The sequence below is a fragment of the Podarcis erhardii genome (assembly GCF_964252035.2).
Source record: "Podarcis erhardii genome assembly, chromosome: 3".
NCBI lineage: Eukaryota > Metazoa > Chordata > Lepidosauria > Squamata > Lacertidae > Podarcis > Podarcis erhardii.
Genome location: NC_138507.1, coordinates 91572719 through 91589732, shown reverse-complemented (window position 1 = coordinate 91589732; position 17014 = coordinate 91572719). Strand labels below are relative to the sequence as shown.

The 17014-nt window shown below is 43.7% G+C and overlaps 1 protein-coding gene across 1 annotated transcript in view; it reads left to right on the top strand.

Moving 5' to 3' along the window:
• Positions 1–17014, top strand: part of GALNT14 (polypeptide N-acetylgalactosaminyltransferase 14) — a 250683-nt gene that overhangs the window by 109270 nt on the left and 124399 nt on the right. Inside the window, exon 2 of the mRNA XM_081854181.1 lies at positions 8337–8506. Coding sequence (XP_081710307.1) covers positions 8337–8506 — 170 coding nt within the window. The remainder of the gene's footprint in view (positions 1–8336; positions 8507–17014) is intronic.

Sequence of the window (17014 nt, the reverse complement as noted above, 5' to 3'; positions counted from 1 at the left end):
CCACCTATCTCAGTATTGCCTTTTTTGACTGGCAGCAGATTTCTAGGATTTCAAGCAGCTGTCTGACTCAGCACCACCTGTAGATGCCGGGCTTTGAACCTGGGATGTTCTGCATGTAAGACAGATGCTTTGTCACTGAGCTACAGCCCTTTCCTTATATGGGGAGTTGAGGATACTGCTGCGTTATCGCTCTGAACATTCCCTTACATATTAGTGTTATCTTGGAACATTTCTATTTTTAGTGTTAAAAAACCCCTCTACTATTTCCCGAAGGATTCTCCAGGGATCAGTTTGTAAGCTGTTACATCTTCTTACATGTGGGATGTCTCAAATCTTTTCAGAGTGGCTTAACATTTTGGTCATTGAATGAATACATTGAACGAAGATATGTGAATTGCTCTTATTTTATACAGATAACACTTGTTTTTGAAAGGCGTTTTGCTCAGACCACCATGTCCTTACTGTATGTGTGCCTCAGCTCTGGAAGCCTCAAAGTCAGATCAAAGCTTTGCTGGGCTTGATTGTTAACGTGGAGCTGCATACCAGCAGGGGCTCTCCCATACTCTTGGAAGAAAATGGGAGCAACTCTGCATTGTAATTATCTGGGTGCTTAGCAGAGGGTTGGGGAACTGGTGGCCCTCCAGAGGCTGTGGGGTTCTGACTCCCATCAGCCCCAGCTAGCATGGCCAGTAGTCGGGGATGATAGGACTTGTCGTAGGGTGACAACTTAAGGACCACAGGTTCCCCATCGCTGACTTAACATACCAAGTTCCTCTGCAGCTTCAGGTTCAGGACACAAAAGGCCCAAACCAGTGGCTTAACTTGGGCTGCATCCAACATGGCCGTTCCATCAGCACAAGGATTCCCACCTGCTCAATGGAACATTCTTCTCCCTTCCCCCCAATACCAACTAACTCTGTTCTAGGGGTTCCCTAGCCCTTTGGATCAGTTTTGAGGAGGGCACAAAGCATGCATGGGGAGAAAAGACAGGTGCAAGCCAAAAATCTTTGCTGACAGGACGCGTTAGTTGAATACCACCCAGTGCCTGTTAGTGATACCTAAAGTCTGAACTTTGAGACTGAGGAGGGGAGGGCTATGGTAAGGATCTTTTAATAGCTGGTGAGACTGATTAGCTATTTCCCCCATGAGATGGGGAAGGATTTGTCCCCCTCCCTCTGCTGGAAGGGCTCTCATTCTCTCAAATTCTTTATTAACTCACTGTTTTATATAATTAATACTAGTCATTAAGCTGCAGCATTGAAAGAAAAATGGCCTAATTTCTGAGAGAGAGAGAGAGGAGGAAAAAAAATAAAATTTATTACCAGTACACGAGAGAAAATGAATATGAGGCACACAGAGAGGAGCTGTGTGGAAGACAAATAGAAAGGCAAGTAGAGTATTGACTTGATCCTTCTCGGGTGCATGCTAATTTGGAACCTAAAGTGAGTTAGATCATAATAAATTAAATTTAGATTTCGGCACATCAGTTAAATAAGTCCCCAGATAGAATTCTACTTGAGAGGAAGAAGAGATAATGCATGGTGGAAATGTTATAATGAAGATCTTATCCAATAATCCATAACTGATGTTTCGTCCTGGGTGAACGAAGGGGTTTTCCTGCTTCAGTGTTTAATTCCCGTACCTCTCCTTTATCAGTAATCAAGGAACAGGTAAGTTATCAGTTGGCTTGAATGACAGTTACTCATTCAAGCCAGTCGTAAAATTGTAGGGCTATGGAATGAGTGGAAAGTCCTCTCGCCCAGCTCCTTTACTGAGGCAAGTTCTTCGTTCCAAAGCATGCCTTCTTAGCAATTAGTCCATATGTCACCTTGAGAGGACAGGCAATGAGCTGAAATTCACTATTAGGAAAGTCAGTTGTGGCAATTTGTCTTGGACTGTGCCATTGAGATTGCAGTTAGAAAGGAGTCACATGTATGGGTGTGTGGCAAGCACAGAGATGCTTTGACTAGAACAAATCTTCCAGAAATGCTGGTTTGGTGGCACAGGAAATACAACTTCATTCATTTGTTAATTTTAACCCTGCTTTTCCACCAAATTTTGCTCAAGGGAGTCAACAGCAAAAAAATACAAACAACAACAAGTAAAATACCTATAACCAAACACTGCATACAATTCAGCCAGACTTAAGCACTTTAAAGGTAAAGGTAAAGGACCTAGGCTCCATTTATTTCAATGGATGGGAGCTCAGCAGATGCCTGACTTTGGCAGTGAAATAAATGGAAGCTTTATGGTGCTTATGAGCTGGATTGTGCCCATTTCATGGGCTGGAGCCCGCCCGTTTAAAAAGAAGTGTTTTATTTTGGCAGTCTGAAAAAGAAAGGATTCTGAGGACTGTCGTCAAACCTTATAAATCTTGGGACCTTAAGTGATTCTAGGATTCACTGGATGTAACTTCTCCCGATCTTTTACTGCATTGATAAATCATGTTTTACAAGATGCCTTAAAAAAACATCAACTGTATTGATTGCACGATATATTGGACTCCTACCAAAAGCTTGCAAACACATTTCATATATCCTCCTGCTTGAAAATAGCCTGATGGGCTGGAGTGGTCTTAAGAATGAATGGCTTTCAGAACATCCTCCAATGCTTTATATCTTCAAATCCGCAGCTGTTGTTCAAAATGCAAGGATTCTTTTCATCTGTGGCTCTAGCTAGGACAGCTAGGGAAGGTATAAGCAATGAAGAAATGAGTAAAAATGACATTGTGAGTGTCCATATTTATTCGCCCTGTCAAATGTGCTCCATCTACAAGTCAAAAGATTATTTCTTCAATTGCCGGAAACTGCAAACATGCCCTGGGATGTGAGACTTAGTCATGGCTTCCCTGACTTTTGCAGAATTGCTGGCAATAAAGTTACACAACCAAGCTGCAGAACTGACTGGCTCTAGGTTTTTTTGGGGGGGGGACCCTTCTTGCAGGGGCCACTGGCACTGGGAGCCACCACTACTGGATTACTTATGGGTGGGCAACAGTCAGTGACCTGTAACGCCACCCCCCCAAAAAAAAATTTCCAAAGGGATTTTGGTGATTCTTTGGTCTGATCCAGCAGGATTCGTCCGTTCTTATGGTCCCAGCTACTTCTGCCTCATCAGCCAACTGGTTCTTGTTCTTGAAGATCATGTCGAGGATAGCTGAGTCCCATCTTCCGGAATAGGAAATTGTCAGCAAGGCAGGGCAAGAATGCCATTACACTGTTGCAGAAGCTGGGTGCCACCCCCACTCTCTGCCATGTGGTAGCAAGATTCCAGGAGGTTCCAGGCACTCACCAAAGGTCTGTGTTCCTATGGAGAATTGAGACAGAGTAGAGACTGACGTAGCTTTAGGAAACATGGTTTATTTGCCTATTTACACCTTCAGTCTGCATGGAGGGAGTCCAGATTTTACAGTGTGGTCATTTGAAGACGCGGGTGGCACTGTGGGTAAATCCTCAGCACCTAGGGCTTGCCGATCGCATGGTTGGCGGTTCGAATCCCCGCAGCGGGGTGAGCTCCCATCAAATGGTCCCAGCGCCTGCCAACCTAGCAGTTCGAAAGCACCCCTAAAGTGCAAGTAGATACATAGGTACCGCTTTCTAGCGGGAAGGTAAACGGCGTTTCCGCGTGCTGCGCTGGTGCCGGCTCACCAGAGCAGCTTCGTCACGCTGGCCACGTGACCCGGAAGTGTCTCCGGACAGCGCTGGCCCCTGGCCTCTTAAGTGAGATGGGCGCACAACCCTAGAGTCAGACACGACTGGCCCGTACGGGCAGGGGTACCTTTACCTTTTACCATTTGAAGAGTCCAAGGCATCTCTCCTCTCCCTTCTTCCCAGCACAGCAGCTAAAGACTCTCTTTTCCTGTCACTTCATACCCAGTTACCTTGGCAACCTTCCGGTCTGCCCAAGCCCAAGATTCATCTTAGATGGGCCATCAACACCTTTTGAAATGTTAAGGGATCTATCCCAGATGAGGCCCTGGCTCAGAAAGGAAGCTTAGACTGTATTTTTCCACTGTATTTTTCCAATATTCCTTTCAAAACTAACAATGAAACATATGTTGCAGATACTTTCCCACATTTATTATGCCATTTTTGTGATATACAAATGACATGAGAAAACTTGGTATACTTATTTCTTTAACATCATTCTTGTTTATAAAACCCAATAAAAAAACAACACACCAAATAATAAAAATCCTACCACGACGCAGTCCTACTCTCCCTTTCCTGCGTTGGCTTGAGGAAGCTTTTGAGATCACTTGCTGATTATTGTCAAGCGGAACAACTATCAATAAATTACAGCAAATCTAAAATTATGGTGTTTTCAAAAAAAAGAAGGAAACACAAATGGAGAATTAATGGTCAACCTATTGACCAGGTAGCAACTTTCAAATACCTGGGAATAACTTTTCAGGAAAGGATCTCGTGGCACCAACAGATGAAAAACGCCATTGCCAACGCAGGAAGGGCCAATAAAGCCCTTACAAGATTTTTTCACGGGAAAGGGGGTAAATACGTTCCGGCGGCCTCCCAGGTTTTTGCTGCAAAAATACTCCCCCAACTCACTTATGGATCCCAGGTTTGCAGTTTTAAAAATTTTGCGCCTATGGAGGCATTTCAAGCAAAATTCTATCGGTGTTTATTGGGGATCCCTCCCTGTGTATCTAATATAGCTGTCCGCTTAGAAGTTGGACAACTACCTGTTAACGCGCGTTTGTGGATTCTAAAGATACACTACCATTATTAATTTCTGGGGTTTAGGGGGGTCCCCCCAAATCCATAACAATACTTTTTATTGATTCAGTTAGGTAGCCGTGTTGGTCTGATGCAGTCAATATATATATATATATATATATATATATATATATATATATATATAAAATTAAAAAATTGTCCACTAGCACCTTAGAGAAGAAGTGTGCATGCACACGAAAGCTCATACCAAGAACAAACTTAGTTGGTCTCTAAGGTGCTACTGGACAATTTTATATATCTATATCTATATCTATCTATATCTATATATCAATTTATTTTTATATCTATAGATATAATACTTTTCATTGTTAGCAGAGTTTGTCTTCCAACATATATCAGAGAAATTGAGGTGTCCCATTATTGCTATGTCCTCTTTGAAATTTGTTGATCAGATCTAGGGATTCTAGGTGGACTTTCTTTAACACATTTGAAGCTGGATTTAAAACAAGAAAGAGAACTTTCAAAAAGTTACTAGTTTGCTGGGGAGCACAAGTAGGGAGAATGCTGTCAGGCTCGTGCCCAGGCCTGCCCTGGTCTTCCCTTAGGCACCTGGTTGGTGAATTGCAGACCAGGAAGCTAGATGAAACTTCCTTTGGTATGATCCAGCCGGTTTGGGCTGATGAGATGTGGAAAACAGCACATTGGTTGTCAGAGCTTTTTAAGCATATGCAGAAACTAAAGGATATAGGCGAGAAATAGGAGGAGATTCAAAGCCTAACAAGGAGATGAAGAAGAAGAACGCAAGCTGCACTCTAAAGAAAGACTACAGATGGCAAATACGCAAGGGACAGAGCATTCCAGGTTTTAAAAGAAAAGTAAACAATTTAAATGGGATTTGGAAGATAACGGCGAGGCAGCAGAATTCTGAACAGAAGTTAAAGGCTTAAGGTGGGAGAGTAAAGGACTGGAAAACACAACATTACTAATCCAGCTGAGACACAATTAAAGCCCTACCTAGTATTCTAGCAGTGTAAGTTGAACAAAACAGATTTTTGCAGTATTAAAGGGTGGGTATAGCAAGATCTGTCAATAGCGTTGATTGGTTGAGAAAGTTGAGCATAAGGTGCCAAGGTGAAAAGATTAATGTAAAGCATAAGTCAGGGGCACAAGAGCCTTTGGGGAGGGGATGCAGCTTGGTGGTGGATGCAGAAGAGCCCAGGTTCAATTCCTGGCATCTCCAGGGAGAGTTAGGAGAGACGCTTGTCTGAAATGCTGGATAGCTGCTGCTAGATAGGGCTCGTCCACATTTCCACATGTCTCGTGCCTAGAAAGCAGGGGTCTGAGAGGTTTTCCGTTTGCCCTGGGGAAAACTGCTCTTTAGTGCTGAATCAAAACAAACGTCAATCAATGGAAATCTGGATTGAAGTTTGGTCTGACTTGGCGGTAAAGAGTAAGATTTCCTGTGGGAAAGCAGGATGACGAATAGAAATGTGGATGAGCCCTTAGTGTATACAATACTGAGCTAGACGGGGCACTATAAGGCTGCTTCCTTTGTTCCTGATTTTATAATTAATAAGCAAAGGACCACGGAGCAATGCACACACAGAGAGGACCGCTGTGCATGAATACTCTGTGGCTGAAACCCCAAGCCCACGTACCTGGGAGTGAACACAGTCAGACTTAAAGGTAAAGGGACCCCTGACCATTAGGTCCAGTCGTGACCGACTCTGGGGTTGCGGCACTCATCTCGCTTTATTGGCCTAGGGAGCCGGCGTACAGCTTCCAGGTCATGTGGTCAGCATGAATAAACTGCTTCTGGCGAACCAGAGCAGCACACGGAAACGCCGTTTACCTTTCTGCCGGAGTGGTACCTATTTATCTACTTGAATTTTAACAAGCTTTCGAACAGCTAGGTTGGCAGGAGCAGGGGCCAAGCAACAGGAGCTCACCCCGTCGTGGGGATTCGAACTGCCGACCTTCTGATCAGCAAGTCCTAGGCTCTGTTTTTTAACCCACAGCGCCACCCGCGTCCCTTACAGTCAGACTTACTTTTGAGCAAACATCTATGAGACTGTGCTGCAGGAGCAAGTATAAAAGAGGTCCAGCAGAAGGTTGGATTCCTTTTCTCTTGCAGCAGCAAGAAGCATTTGGATTAATGGTAGTTTAGGGAAGAAGAAAAAGATGTGGTTAGACACATTGGTCACAAACCACATTCCCCATCATGCATACCTCATTGAATTGCATGCAGGTTACAACTGAAAAGAATTGCATGGCTTCCATTCATTTCCGTGTGACTTGCACAGGCAACATTATAGGTGGATCATGGTTTAAATAAATAATCAGCATTGCTTTGGTGGAATTTAATGAAGCATGCTGCACAAATGTATTGGATTTTTTTTATTAAAGGAGTCAAAAGTCTGCAAGCATGTAGATAAGAGTGATCTTGTATAAATTTAAATGTCCAGAAGGGCTTTGATGTAGCCCCTCACTTAGGTGCTTGAGAAAAGATGTCTCATCGCAGTAATAGGAGCTAGCCATTTGGTGCTTGCCTGTGACTCCTTTATAGCCAACGTGAAATGTAATATTAAACATTACAGGGGTACTTTGGACCAGTCCAAGGTGTAAAGCTGATGAAGGGGACGTGGGCCATTCATTTGTCAGAGGCATCATTCCCCCTCCTCCCCTACCTATTATTACATTAAAATGTGCTGTCAGATGTGAATAAAATCAATTATGGGGTAAAATTGCCTGTTTCGAAAGCCTCATTTTGTGCTGTTAGCAGCCAAAAGGGACTTGGATACTGACTTAACAATAAAAAAGAGAGATCAATTATTGGATAAGATCACACATCCCCCCCCCTCCCGGTGTTGGAACAATTGTACAAGTTTTGAATCTCTCTGTACTACACACAGGTTGAGATCAAAGAGGCTGTGCTTCTGTAATGATGTGATTTTATCAGGGCCCCATTGTGTTGGCTTCCACAATGCAGGGACAAAGCCATTGTGTGCAGCTGAACGAAAGGACAGGTTGACTCTTCAGCACGTGAGGGTATGGCGAGGAGAGCATGGCGGGGATGGTTTGGGCTGTGGCTTGGGCAAGGGGTGCAGGCAGATGCTGCAATTGAAGCTGTGTTCTGTTAACACAGGCCTCTACCACCTCGTTCTGCTACAACGGCAGATCACGCCTTAAAGAGGGATAAGTGAGTACAGTGGTACCTCGGGTTATGAACTTAATTCGTTCCGGAGGTCCATTCTTAACCCGAAACAGTTCTTAACCTGAGGTGCACTGTGCTGTGTATAGATTGAAATATAATTAAAATGTAAATACAGTACACCTCACCCTAGTGGGGAAGACTGTTCCTTGATGAGCTTAGTGTGCTGCCCATGTACTTCAAGACCCCTCTGCTCTCCCTTCTGACAGTTCTTCATCTTTAAGTTGGACCAGACAGCCCTTCAAATAAAACTCTGTCCTGTGAAGTCTGAAGGCTGTCCAAATGCTGTACAACTGGAGACATATTCAGCAGCAGGGGAAAGACTTTAGCTCAGTGGCAGAGGATTCACTTTCCATGCTGACAACAAAGGCATGGCAATTCAGTTGCAGTGCTTCTTGTTCTGATGAGCATCCATGTTTGTACATGAACAGGGCTCTGACATCGACTGGGATGACCTCTGGAATCAGTTTGAAGAACGAAAGTACCTGACTGCCCGGAAATGGAAGGGAGGAGAGGACCCGTATCGACTATATGCCTTCAACCAGCGGGAGAGTGAGAGGATACCCAGTGACCGTGGCATACGAGACACCAGACACCACAGGTTCCATATTCCTTCTTCTTCTCTCTCTCTCTCTCTTTCAGTTGCATATCAGAAAACACAGTTATCACACACATGCTCCTGCAAAAGGACTTGACCGTTCCTGAATTGTGTTACCAGGGAGTACACCCTAGGTCTGATGGTCTGTAGAGGCATAGGTCAGGGGCTGCATCCAACCATGTCATCCTGTTCTGCTCTCTATCCTTTCCTTGCATGTCTCCCCCTCAAAAGAAATCTGCTCTGGAAATATGGGTGAACCTCCAGAACAGATTTAGGAGCTGTACAGGGATTCAGCAGAGCGAGGAGGCAGGTGGAGTTGTGTTGCCCAAGTGTTGCACAAGTAAGGACATATTCATTGGCTACAACCTCATGTTATTATTTAGTCTAAAGAGGAATCAATGGGCTCAATCAGTTATATTCTCTCACTTTTTTTGTATATCGCTTTTGTGATGCCAATAATGCTTTACAGACATTATTAGGGTGGGGCGATATATCAATATATTGTCCAAAACCAGTTTGAAGTCCCTAATATGATATCGGTTTCATAATTTTTGACCTGGCAATATACCACAAATCATGGGGGTGGGTGCTATGCAAAAATCACGATGCGAGAAGAACCGTCAAGCTGGCCATTGCTTCATCTCAGTTTGCTACTGCAAGCTCACAGAGTAACAATATATGGTGAGCATCTCAGCACTAAATCCGGTCTAGGGTGGCCACATAAAGGTGTCACCAAACAGGGGGAAATGCACCAGGAAAACATGCATGCATTTTGCATGTGATGTATATAGGTTGAAATTTAATTACTGTAATTTAAATGTAAATACAGTACACCTCACCCTAGTGGGGAAGACTGTTCCTTGATGAGCTTAGTGTGCTGTCCAGGTGCTAAGTGCTGGTGGGCCACTTCAAGGCCCCTGCTGCTCTCCCTTCTGACAGTTCTTCATCTTTAAGGTAGACCAGGCAGCCCTTCAGGTAAAACTCTATCCTGTAAAGTCTGAAGGCTGTCCAAATGCTGTATGACTGGAAACGTATTCAGCTGCATGGGAAAGACTTTAGCTCAGTGGCAGAGGATTCGCTTTCCATGCACAAGGTCCCAGGTTCAGTTCCTCAGCATCTCCAGGTAGAGCTGCAATAAGCCCCTGCCTGAAGCTTTGCAGAGCTGCTGCCAATCAGTGCAGACTATACTGAACTCACTGGACCAGTGTTCAGTATAAGGCAGCTTTCTGTGTTCACATCTAGAGCAGCCTGGAAGAGCCATCTGGAAGGAAGCAAAGAGTAGATCAGTCCAAGTCTAAAGTTGACAAGAAATGCTTCTGTCCTCTCCAGAAAAACCATAAGCTTCTCCTCTAGTAGGAGAGTCTGAGTAAAATTTTTTATTGAGCGATTCCCCTATTGGTCTAGTACCAGAAGAGGCACAGGGAGAACTGCCAGACTGTCATCTTGCCACAGATCTGGGTTTAAGACACAGCCCTTAAATTAAATCTTGGATGCTGACTAGAAAATCCTTAAATTCAGTTTCCATGCGAAAACTTTCCTCCCCCCAGCCCCCCTCCCATGTGAATATTATGGTAGGAGCCAATCTATACTAGATAATGTTGTGTTGATGCTTAAGTGCAAGTGCTGCTGAGATTCTCATTTGTTTGCAGACTATAGCCAGATGCTCTTTCCCCCAGAGGGAAGTTGACAGCCCTGATGGGTGTCGGTTAATAGCTAAGCAGAGAGCATGTCATTCCTGGAGAGAAATAACAAATGGAATATTCACCAGCTGCCCCACTGAAGATGGAAGTAGATGTAAATTGGCTGTCATTTCATCCCATCCCTTGGTCCAGATTCTCTACACCAGGGCACTGAGCTTCTGTTTGTGATTGGGGGGGGGGGTATCAGGAATATAAGAAGAGCCACAGCCTGTTCTGACCGTGGCCACCAGATGCCCATGGGAAGTTCAAAAATGGGACTTGAGTGCAATAGCACCCTCCCATTAATTCTCATTGATGGAGCTAGAGATGGCACAGAACGTAGATGTAGCATGGGCTAATTATATTTTCCCTCCTGATTCCTTCATGCAGTAATTGGGTTCTGGTTTATTGAAGATGTCAGGAGGATGCAGCGTTAGCTAAGTACCTGAGCAAGCACATGAATTTAAAACAACAACAACAGCAGGCGTCTGGACTGGCCGAGGGAGCGAGTGGGGAGCTCAGTTAGCAAGGAGGAAGGGAATTGCTCCCAGTGGGAGATACAGCCTGTCATTGGCCAGCTGCTTGGGGAGATTCAGCAGCTCCCCTCTGGCACCGCCGTGCACTTTGTGGAACAGGCTGCGGCAATGAGTCTCATTGGGAGGAGAGGCCAGAGACAGTGCATCTGATTGCCCAGAGCTGCCTGGTGGGCTAATGGAAACTGTCAAGCAGCAGTGGCTTGGGAAGCAGGGAGAATTTCATCCTCTAATCTTTTGGAGATAGTTAGTGGTGGGTCTCCCTCACAGGCATTGATGGAGTGAGCGTGCAAAACTCTATCTGAGTTTTGACACTAATGGCATTGATCAGGCATGATGTCCCAGCTGTATTTACCCGAATGCCATCTGCCTGGGATTCAGGCGTTGCTGTTGGGTAGCTCTGTGGGCTTCAGAGAGCACCCGCCTTCCTTTCCATATGCTTTAGCCCCCGTGGCAAGTGGATGAACTACTCACAGGATCACAGGAAACTGCCTTATACCAAGTCAGACTCTGGGTCCATCTAGCTCAGTACAGTGGTGCCCCGCAAGACGAACGCCTCGCAAGATGGAAAACCCGCTAGACGAAAGGGTTTTCCGTTTTGGAGGCGCTTCGCAAAACGAATTTCCCTATGGGCCTGCTTCGCAAGACAAAATGTCTTGCGAGTTCCTGCGGTTTTTTTTCCCCTCCCCCCCTTTTCTAAGCAGCTAAGCCGCTTATCAGCTGATCCGCTAAGCTGATAAGCCGCTAAAAGCCGCTAAAAGCTGCTAAACCGCTAATAGCGCTAATCTGCTAAGCTGTCAATGGACTTGCTTCGCAAAACGAAAAAACCGCTATACGAAGAGACTCACGGAATGGATTAATTTCGTCTTGCGAGGCACCACTGTATTGCCTGGAGATACTAGGGGGTGATCCTGGGATGTTCTTGCATTCAGAGCAGGTGCTCTGCCTCTGAACTATGGACCTTCTCCAGTTCTCCCTGGTAGTCTTCTTTCTTTATTAAATTCAGCAAACACTCTCCTTTGCAGGAGCTCTGAAGTGGTGATTGCCTCTGGTTCAGGTTGGGACCTCAAAGCCCCAAGCTCCATAAAAAGAAGTTGGGGCTGCCCTCTCTCTAGCACACCCTTATCAGTGTAGGCCCCAGAATGTGCCCTCTAACAACTTCCTTACTTACCATATAAGCAGCGCTATTTTTCTAGAAAAAGAGGTGCTGGAATTCACCATGAACACCTCCCTTGTTCTTTTAGAATGGCAATGGCACCCACCTGAAAGGTGCCAGAACTGAGTTCTGGCTCGAAAAAAAAGTCCTGCATATAAGATTAATTTTTATCTGCTTAGTGTAGGCTAGATTGTTCCCATTGGTAGAAACTAGAGAGTTCAGAAGTTAGTGGTCAAGTTCACAGGGTATCTCCGGAAAATATTTCTCATGCATCTCCCAAGTTGAAGATAATGAATGGATTGCACAACTCACATTCAGTTCAATAAGGCTTTTGTCTTTGACACATCCCTTTGCTGGAGGTGCTTGGAAAAGTAAGAAGCATTTTTTTTTTGTGTGTGTGTGTGTACATGTAAGTTGGGGACGCGGGTGGCGCTGTGGGTTAAACCACAGAGCCTAGGGCTTGCCAATCAGAAGGTCGTCGGTTCGAATCCCCGCAATGGGGTGAGCTCCCATTGCTCGGTCCCAGCTCCTGCCAACCTAGCAGTTCAAAAGCACGTCAAAGTGCAAGTAGATAAATAGGTACCCCTGTGGTGGGAAGGTAAACGGCTGCTCTGGTTTGCCAGAAGTGGCTTAGTCATGTTGGCCACATGACCCGGAAGCTGTATGCCGGCTCCCTCGGCCAGTAAAGCGAGATGAGTGCCGCAACCCCAGAGTCAGTCATGACTGGACCTAATGGTCAGGGGCCCCTTTACCTTTTACATGTAAGTTACCGGCAGCTAGCAACATAGGAGACCCCCCCCCAAAGCCCTTGCTGTTGTAATCTTTCCGAATAATTTTTTATCAACTGCTTCTAAGAGAAGCAAACCAGTGTTAGATCAAGAGATGAAAGGTTCTTTCCCAGATTAGCAACTGGATGAAAAGATGGCATGTGTGTGCAAGTGATCCATTTTAGACAAATACGTGAAAGAGATAAACATCAAGTTGCCCTCATGCTCTTTGTTGGAAACAGAATCATTGCACAGCGTATTCATTATGACTGGAAAGCAACTCAGACAGCCAGGTGGCAAAATTCACCAATGACCCAGAATATGACATAATTGTCCACAGCAGACTGTAAGGATGCGAAAGGATTTCATAGCCCTGGAAAGAGTGATCATTGCAATGGCAGATAAAATTAAATGTGGATAAACATGGTGGGTCTCAATAATTTAAACTGATGGGGCTCTAAATTAGCTGCTGTCTTGCAGGAATTGCTAAGTCTGGGTCTTGAGTCTACTGCGGCCAGCTTGCTGAATAAATCAGCTCGTGGCAATTCAGCTGTCAGAATGAAAGGATACATTAGGAAAAGAATAATAAAGCAAATCTCTTTGGTAAACCTGTACCTTCAGTGCTAGGATGGTAGCTGAAGGCAATCCACCCGGCCTTGTTTCTGTGCACACTTCCACTAATTCCAGTGTTTGGTGAACAGGGAAGGCTAATGGAAGCTCTAGTAAAATGACTTCAAATTGCACAGCAGCATAACTTAGTGGGTTGTACTCTGGTAACCTCTAGACTGTAAAACTGGATTTTGTGTGTGTGTGTGTGTGTATTGTATTATATATCTCTATCTAGCCAAGAGTGAGAATAGCATTTCTAAGATGATACTCGGTCTATAAATAAAGAAAATCTTCCAGCTGCAAGTGGAATTGTTTAACATTGGTCTATAAAATGGTGTATGAAAAATGGAAAACAAAGCACATGAAGGTGGAATGTCTTTTAGAGGAAATAAGTGTAAGATTTATTGAATTTGATCTTCTTGGAGCAGTAATGGAAATCACACAGTTTCAGTCAATGAGTGTCTGAAAAACCCTGACTTGGAAGGAGGCAGATTAAATGACCTAATAGGTCATTTCCATTTTGCATTTCAATGATTCTTTATTTTCATGTTGTTTGGGGCAACTGCCCCACCTACAACTCATGGATGAAAACAAAAAGATGTCAGTAATATTCCCTCCATTTTCTCCATTTCCAAATCCTTGGAAAATGGGAATGTTCTCATGACATGTTCACCCAGCATAATGGCAGGAGGAACATTAAAAAAAATGCCTTTTTAAAAAGCTTGCTGTGATCATGCATTGAAATTCATGCATTTATAGAGTCAGGCAAGAAACATGATGATTGGACCCTTTCAATAAGATTATCACTGTGTCAATGGGTAGACAAGTAGCTAAAAGGTATTTTGAGTGCTGGAAACATGCAAAATAAGAAATGCAGGGCAATCACAGTATAAGTGTGCACTGAAGTTCTGTGATAATATAACGGGATCTGGGAAAATCTGGAAATAGAAATTCTTACGAGAGTGGAGCCCTTAGACCCTGCCAAGTTTCCTGCTTTGTCCCCCAAGTTTTTGGTGGGATATTGCAGGTGCAACATTGCAAGGAAGGAAGCCAAGATGATGTTTTGTGGAACAATTATGGAAGCTGTGCTTTGCTTATATACTTGTAGATAATAGCTGCAATGGAGTGGAAATATGGTAGGTAGCAGCAGTAGTCAGTTGTTACTTTTCTGTAATCCTCAGCTGCAGCAACTAACATCCTTTGGTGTAGAAATCTAATATAAATAAATGAATTTACATCTACTTTGTGGCCAGTAATAATAATATCAACCTTTAGATGAGTCTTAAACTTATCTTAACACAATAGTTTGTTTTGGAATGGGACAACGACCTGTAGGAAAATTATGTGCACAACCCACATCACCAATAAGAGCCATACCACTGATACCGGAACTACTTAAAAACAAGTGAACATATTAGGTCAATATATTCCTCCACACTCAATTCCATTTCTTCATGGGGACTTCTTGTCACCAATCCTTTCTTCACCTTTTCCTAAAAGTACAAGACCTCTTTCTCAGATCTAATAATAAAACAGCGTTGCTATTACTATTCTTCATAAACAGAGAAACGATCGCATCCCACTTTCTTTTCGATTCTCTTCTCATAAATACATACATACTAGCAAAAGCAATAATAAACTTGGAGCCAAAATTGCACTGTAAATCATCTCCTGCCTGCCCCATGAGTTTTTTTTGTGTTTGTGTGTGCGTGTGCAATATCTGGAATAAAGTCATACACTCCAGCTTGGCAGACTAGAAATGTAACAGTGAGTGGGATGAATTGCCCACAGCCAAAAGAATTCTTCCTGATTGCTTTTGGGTCTCTGCCATCTGCAGCAGACACCTCCCAACGAGTCGAGGCATGCCAGTGTTCCATGGCTTTGTGGCTCCATATGCTAGCCCCGCTGACCTCCACCTTCCAAATGCTCCATTGGTTTTATAGATATACAGTAGCTGCCACTATTGCTAGTTTCTGCTGGTGACATGCTGGTTTTGGCTCAGCAGTTGTTATAAACAAGGGAGAAGTGCAAAAAAGATGGAAAGGGAAACCAAACAGGGGAGGAAATGGGGAAATCTGAATATTTCAAGGAGTGCAGTTCAAAAAAATGATATTTTAAAATTATTCATAGTTTTGATAGCACTATGCAGTTTATATGAACAGATGGCAGTGCCTTATAATGAGAGCCATTGATTCATCTAGGTTGGTATCATCTACTCTGACCGGTAGTGTCATGATTTCAGGAAGAGATGTTCCCCAGGTCTACTAGATCCTTTAGCAGAGAATAAACTGGGGATGGAGGAGAATTTAACTGATTCTCTCTATTAAAATGGGAGCAAACCTAATTCACATCTCCTAGACTTTTATGTCGTAAGCAGGCAGTTATCAAGCAGATAGCACATTTTGGCAAATTTTGCAGTGCAGTTTCATTTCAAGAAATGCACACGACATGCAAATTGTGTGTGTTCAAAAATAATGTCTTTTAGGAGAAAGTGCCTACAAATGGCATACATAATGTGTTTTTTAAAGGAACAATGGATACAACTTAAATGTTGACTTTAACTTGTCATATCCGCAGAAAATGAAGGGAATGGATTTATGGTTGAATGCCTGTGAAAGTGACAAAAAAATAGGCTGTTCTGTCCATCCCTAGATTGAACCCAGGACCAAAGCATGGGGGAACTAGTAGCTCCTTGTCTTGTTAAAGATGGGATTGCTTCTTCATGATTTGAATCGGGGACTCATCACATCCAAATCATTCCTTCATTTTAAAAGTCTGTCATCAAATAGCCCTTACCCTGGTCTTCCTTTGAACAAGTATGTGAGAACAATAGGCCACTTTAAGTCCCATTTATACAGAGAATGGACTGCAGCAAATTGTTTTTTGTAGCCTGCTAGTCTTGATCTGCGACCTGAACCCGAATATTTGAAGCCTGGCTCAAATGCTAAGTAGTAGAGATAGATCGGTGAATTCACAGTATGAACCTATTTCAGAGCCAGGCGACTGTAATTCATTGATAAGAGGCCAATTCTTTGCAGGTAAAAGACTCCAGGTACAATCTCTGGCATCTCCAGTTGAAAGGATCAGATAGCAGGTGATGGGAAAGACCTATCAGCACCTTGGACAGCTACTGCCAGAATTGAGGATACTAGGCTAGGAGGACAGACAAATTGTCTTACTATAGTGCATGCACACGAAAGCTCATACCTAGAACTAACTCAGTTGGTCTTTAAGGTGCTACTGGAAGGAATTTTTTTATTTTGTTTTGACCATGGCAGACCAACACGGCTACCTATCTGTTACTATAATAATGCAGCTTCCCGTTTTTTGGTACTTTTTCTGATCACAGGCAGAAGTGGAAGCCAGCATCCAGCAAAAAAGGCAAAGAGGAGATAAGTGGCAAGTACTGGGAGGAAAGTGTCAAGTGCTTCTAGTTCTGGTTTATAGTTCGCCAACACAATATCCAGGCTGATCTCAGTAAGGCTGCGTACACAGCATATATTTAAAGAACATTTCAACCCCCCTCCCCAAAGAATTGTTTTAAAGGGACTGGGAATTTTAGTTCGGTGAGGGGTAAACTATATTTTCCGGGATTCTTTGGGTGATGAATGTGCTTTAAAGGCATGTTCTTTGTGCAGCCTATAATACAGGACACGCAAACCAGCTCATAGATCCTAGCCGGCAAGGGCTAGATTAGTCCTGTGATTCAGTAAGATGAAAAATGTCTAGCTGCCTTTCCCATGCTGGCTAAATGGTTAAATCTTGTG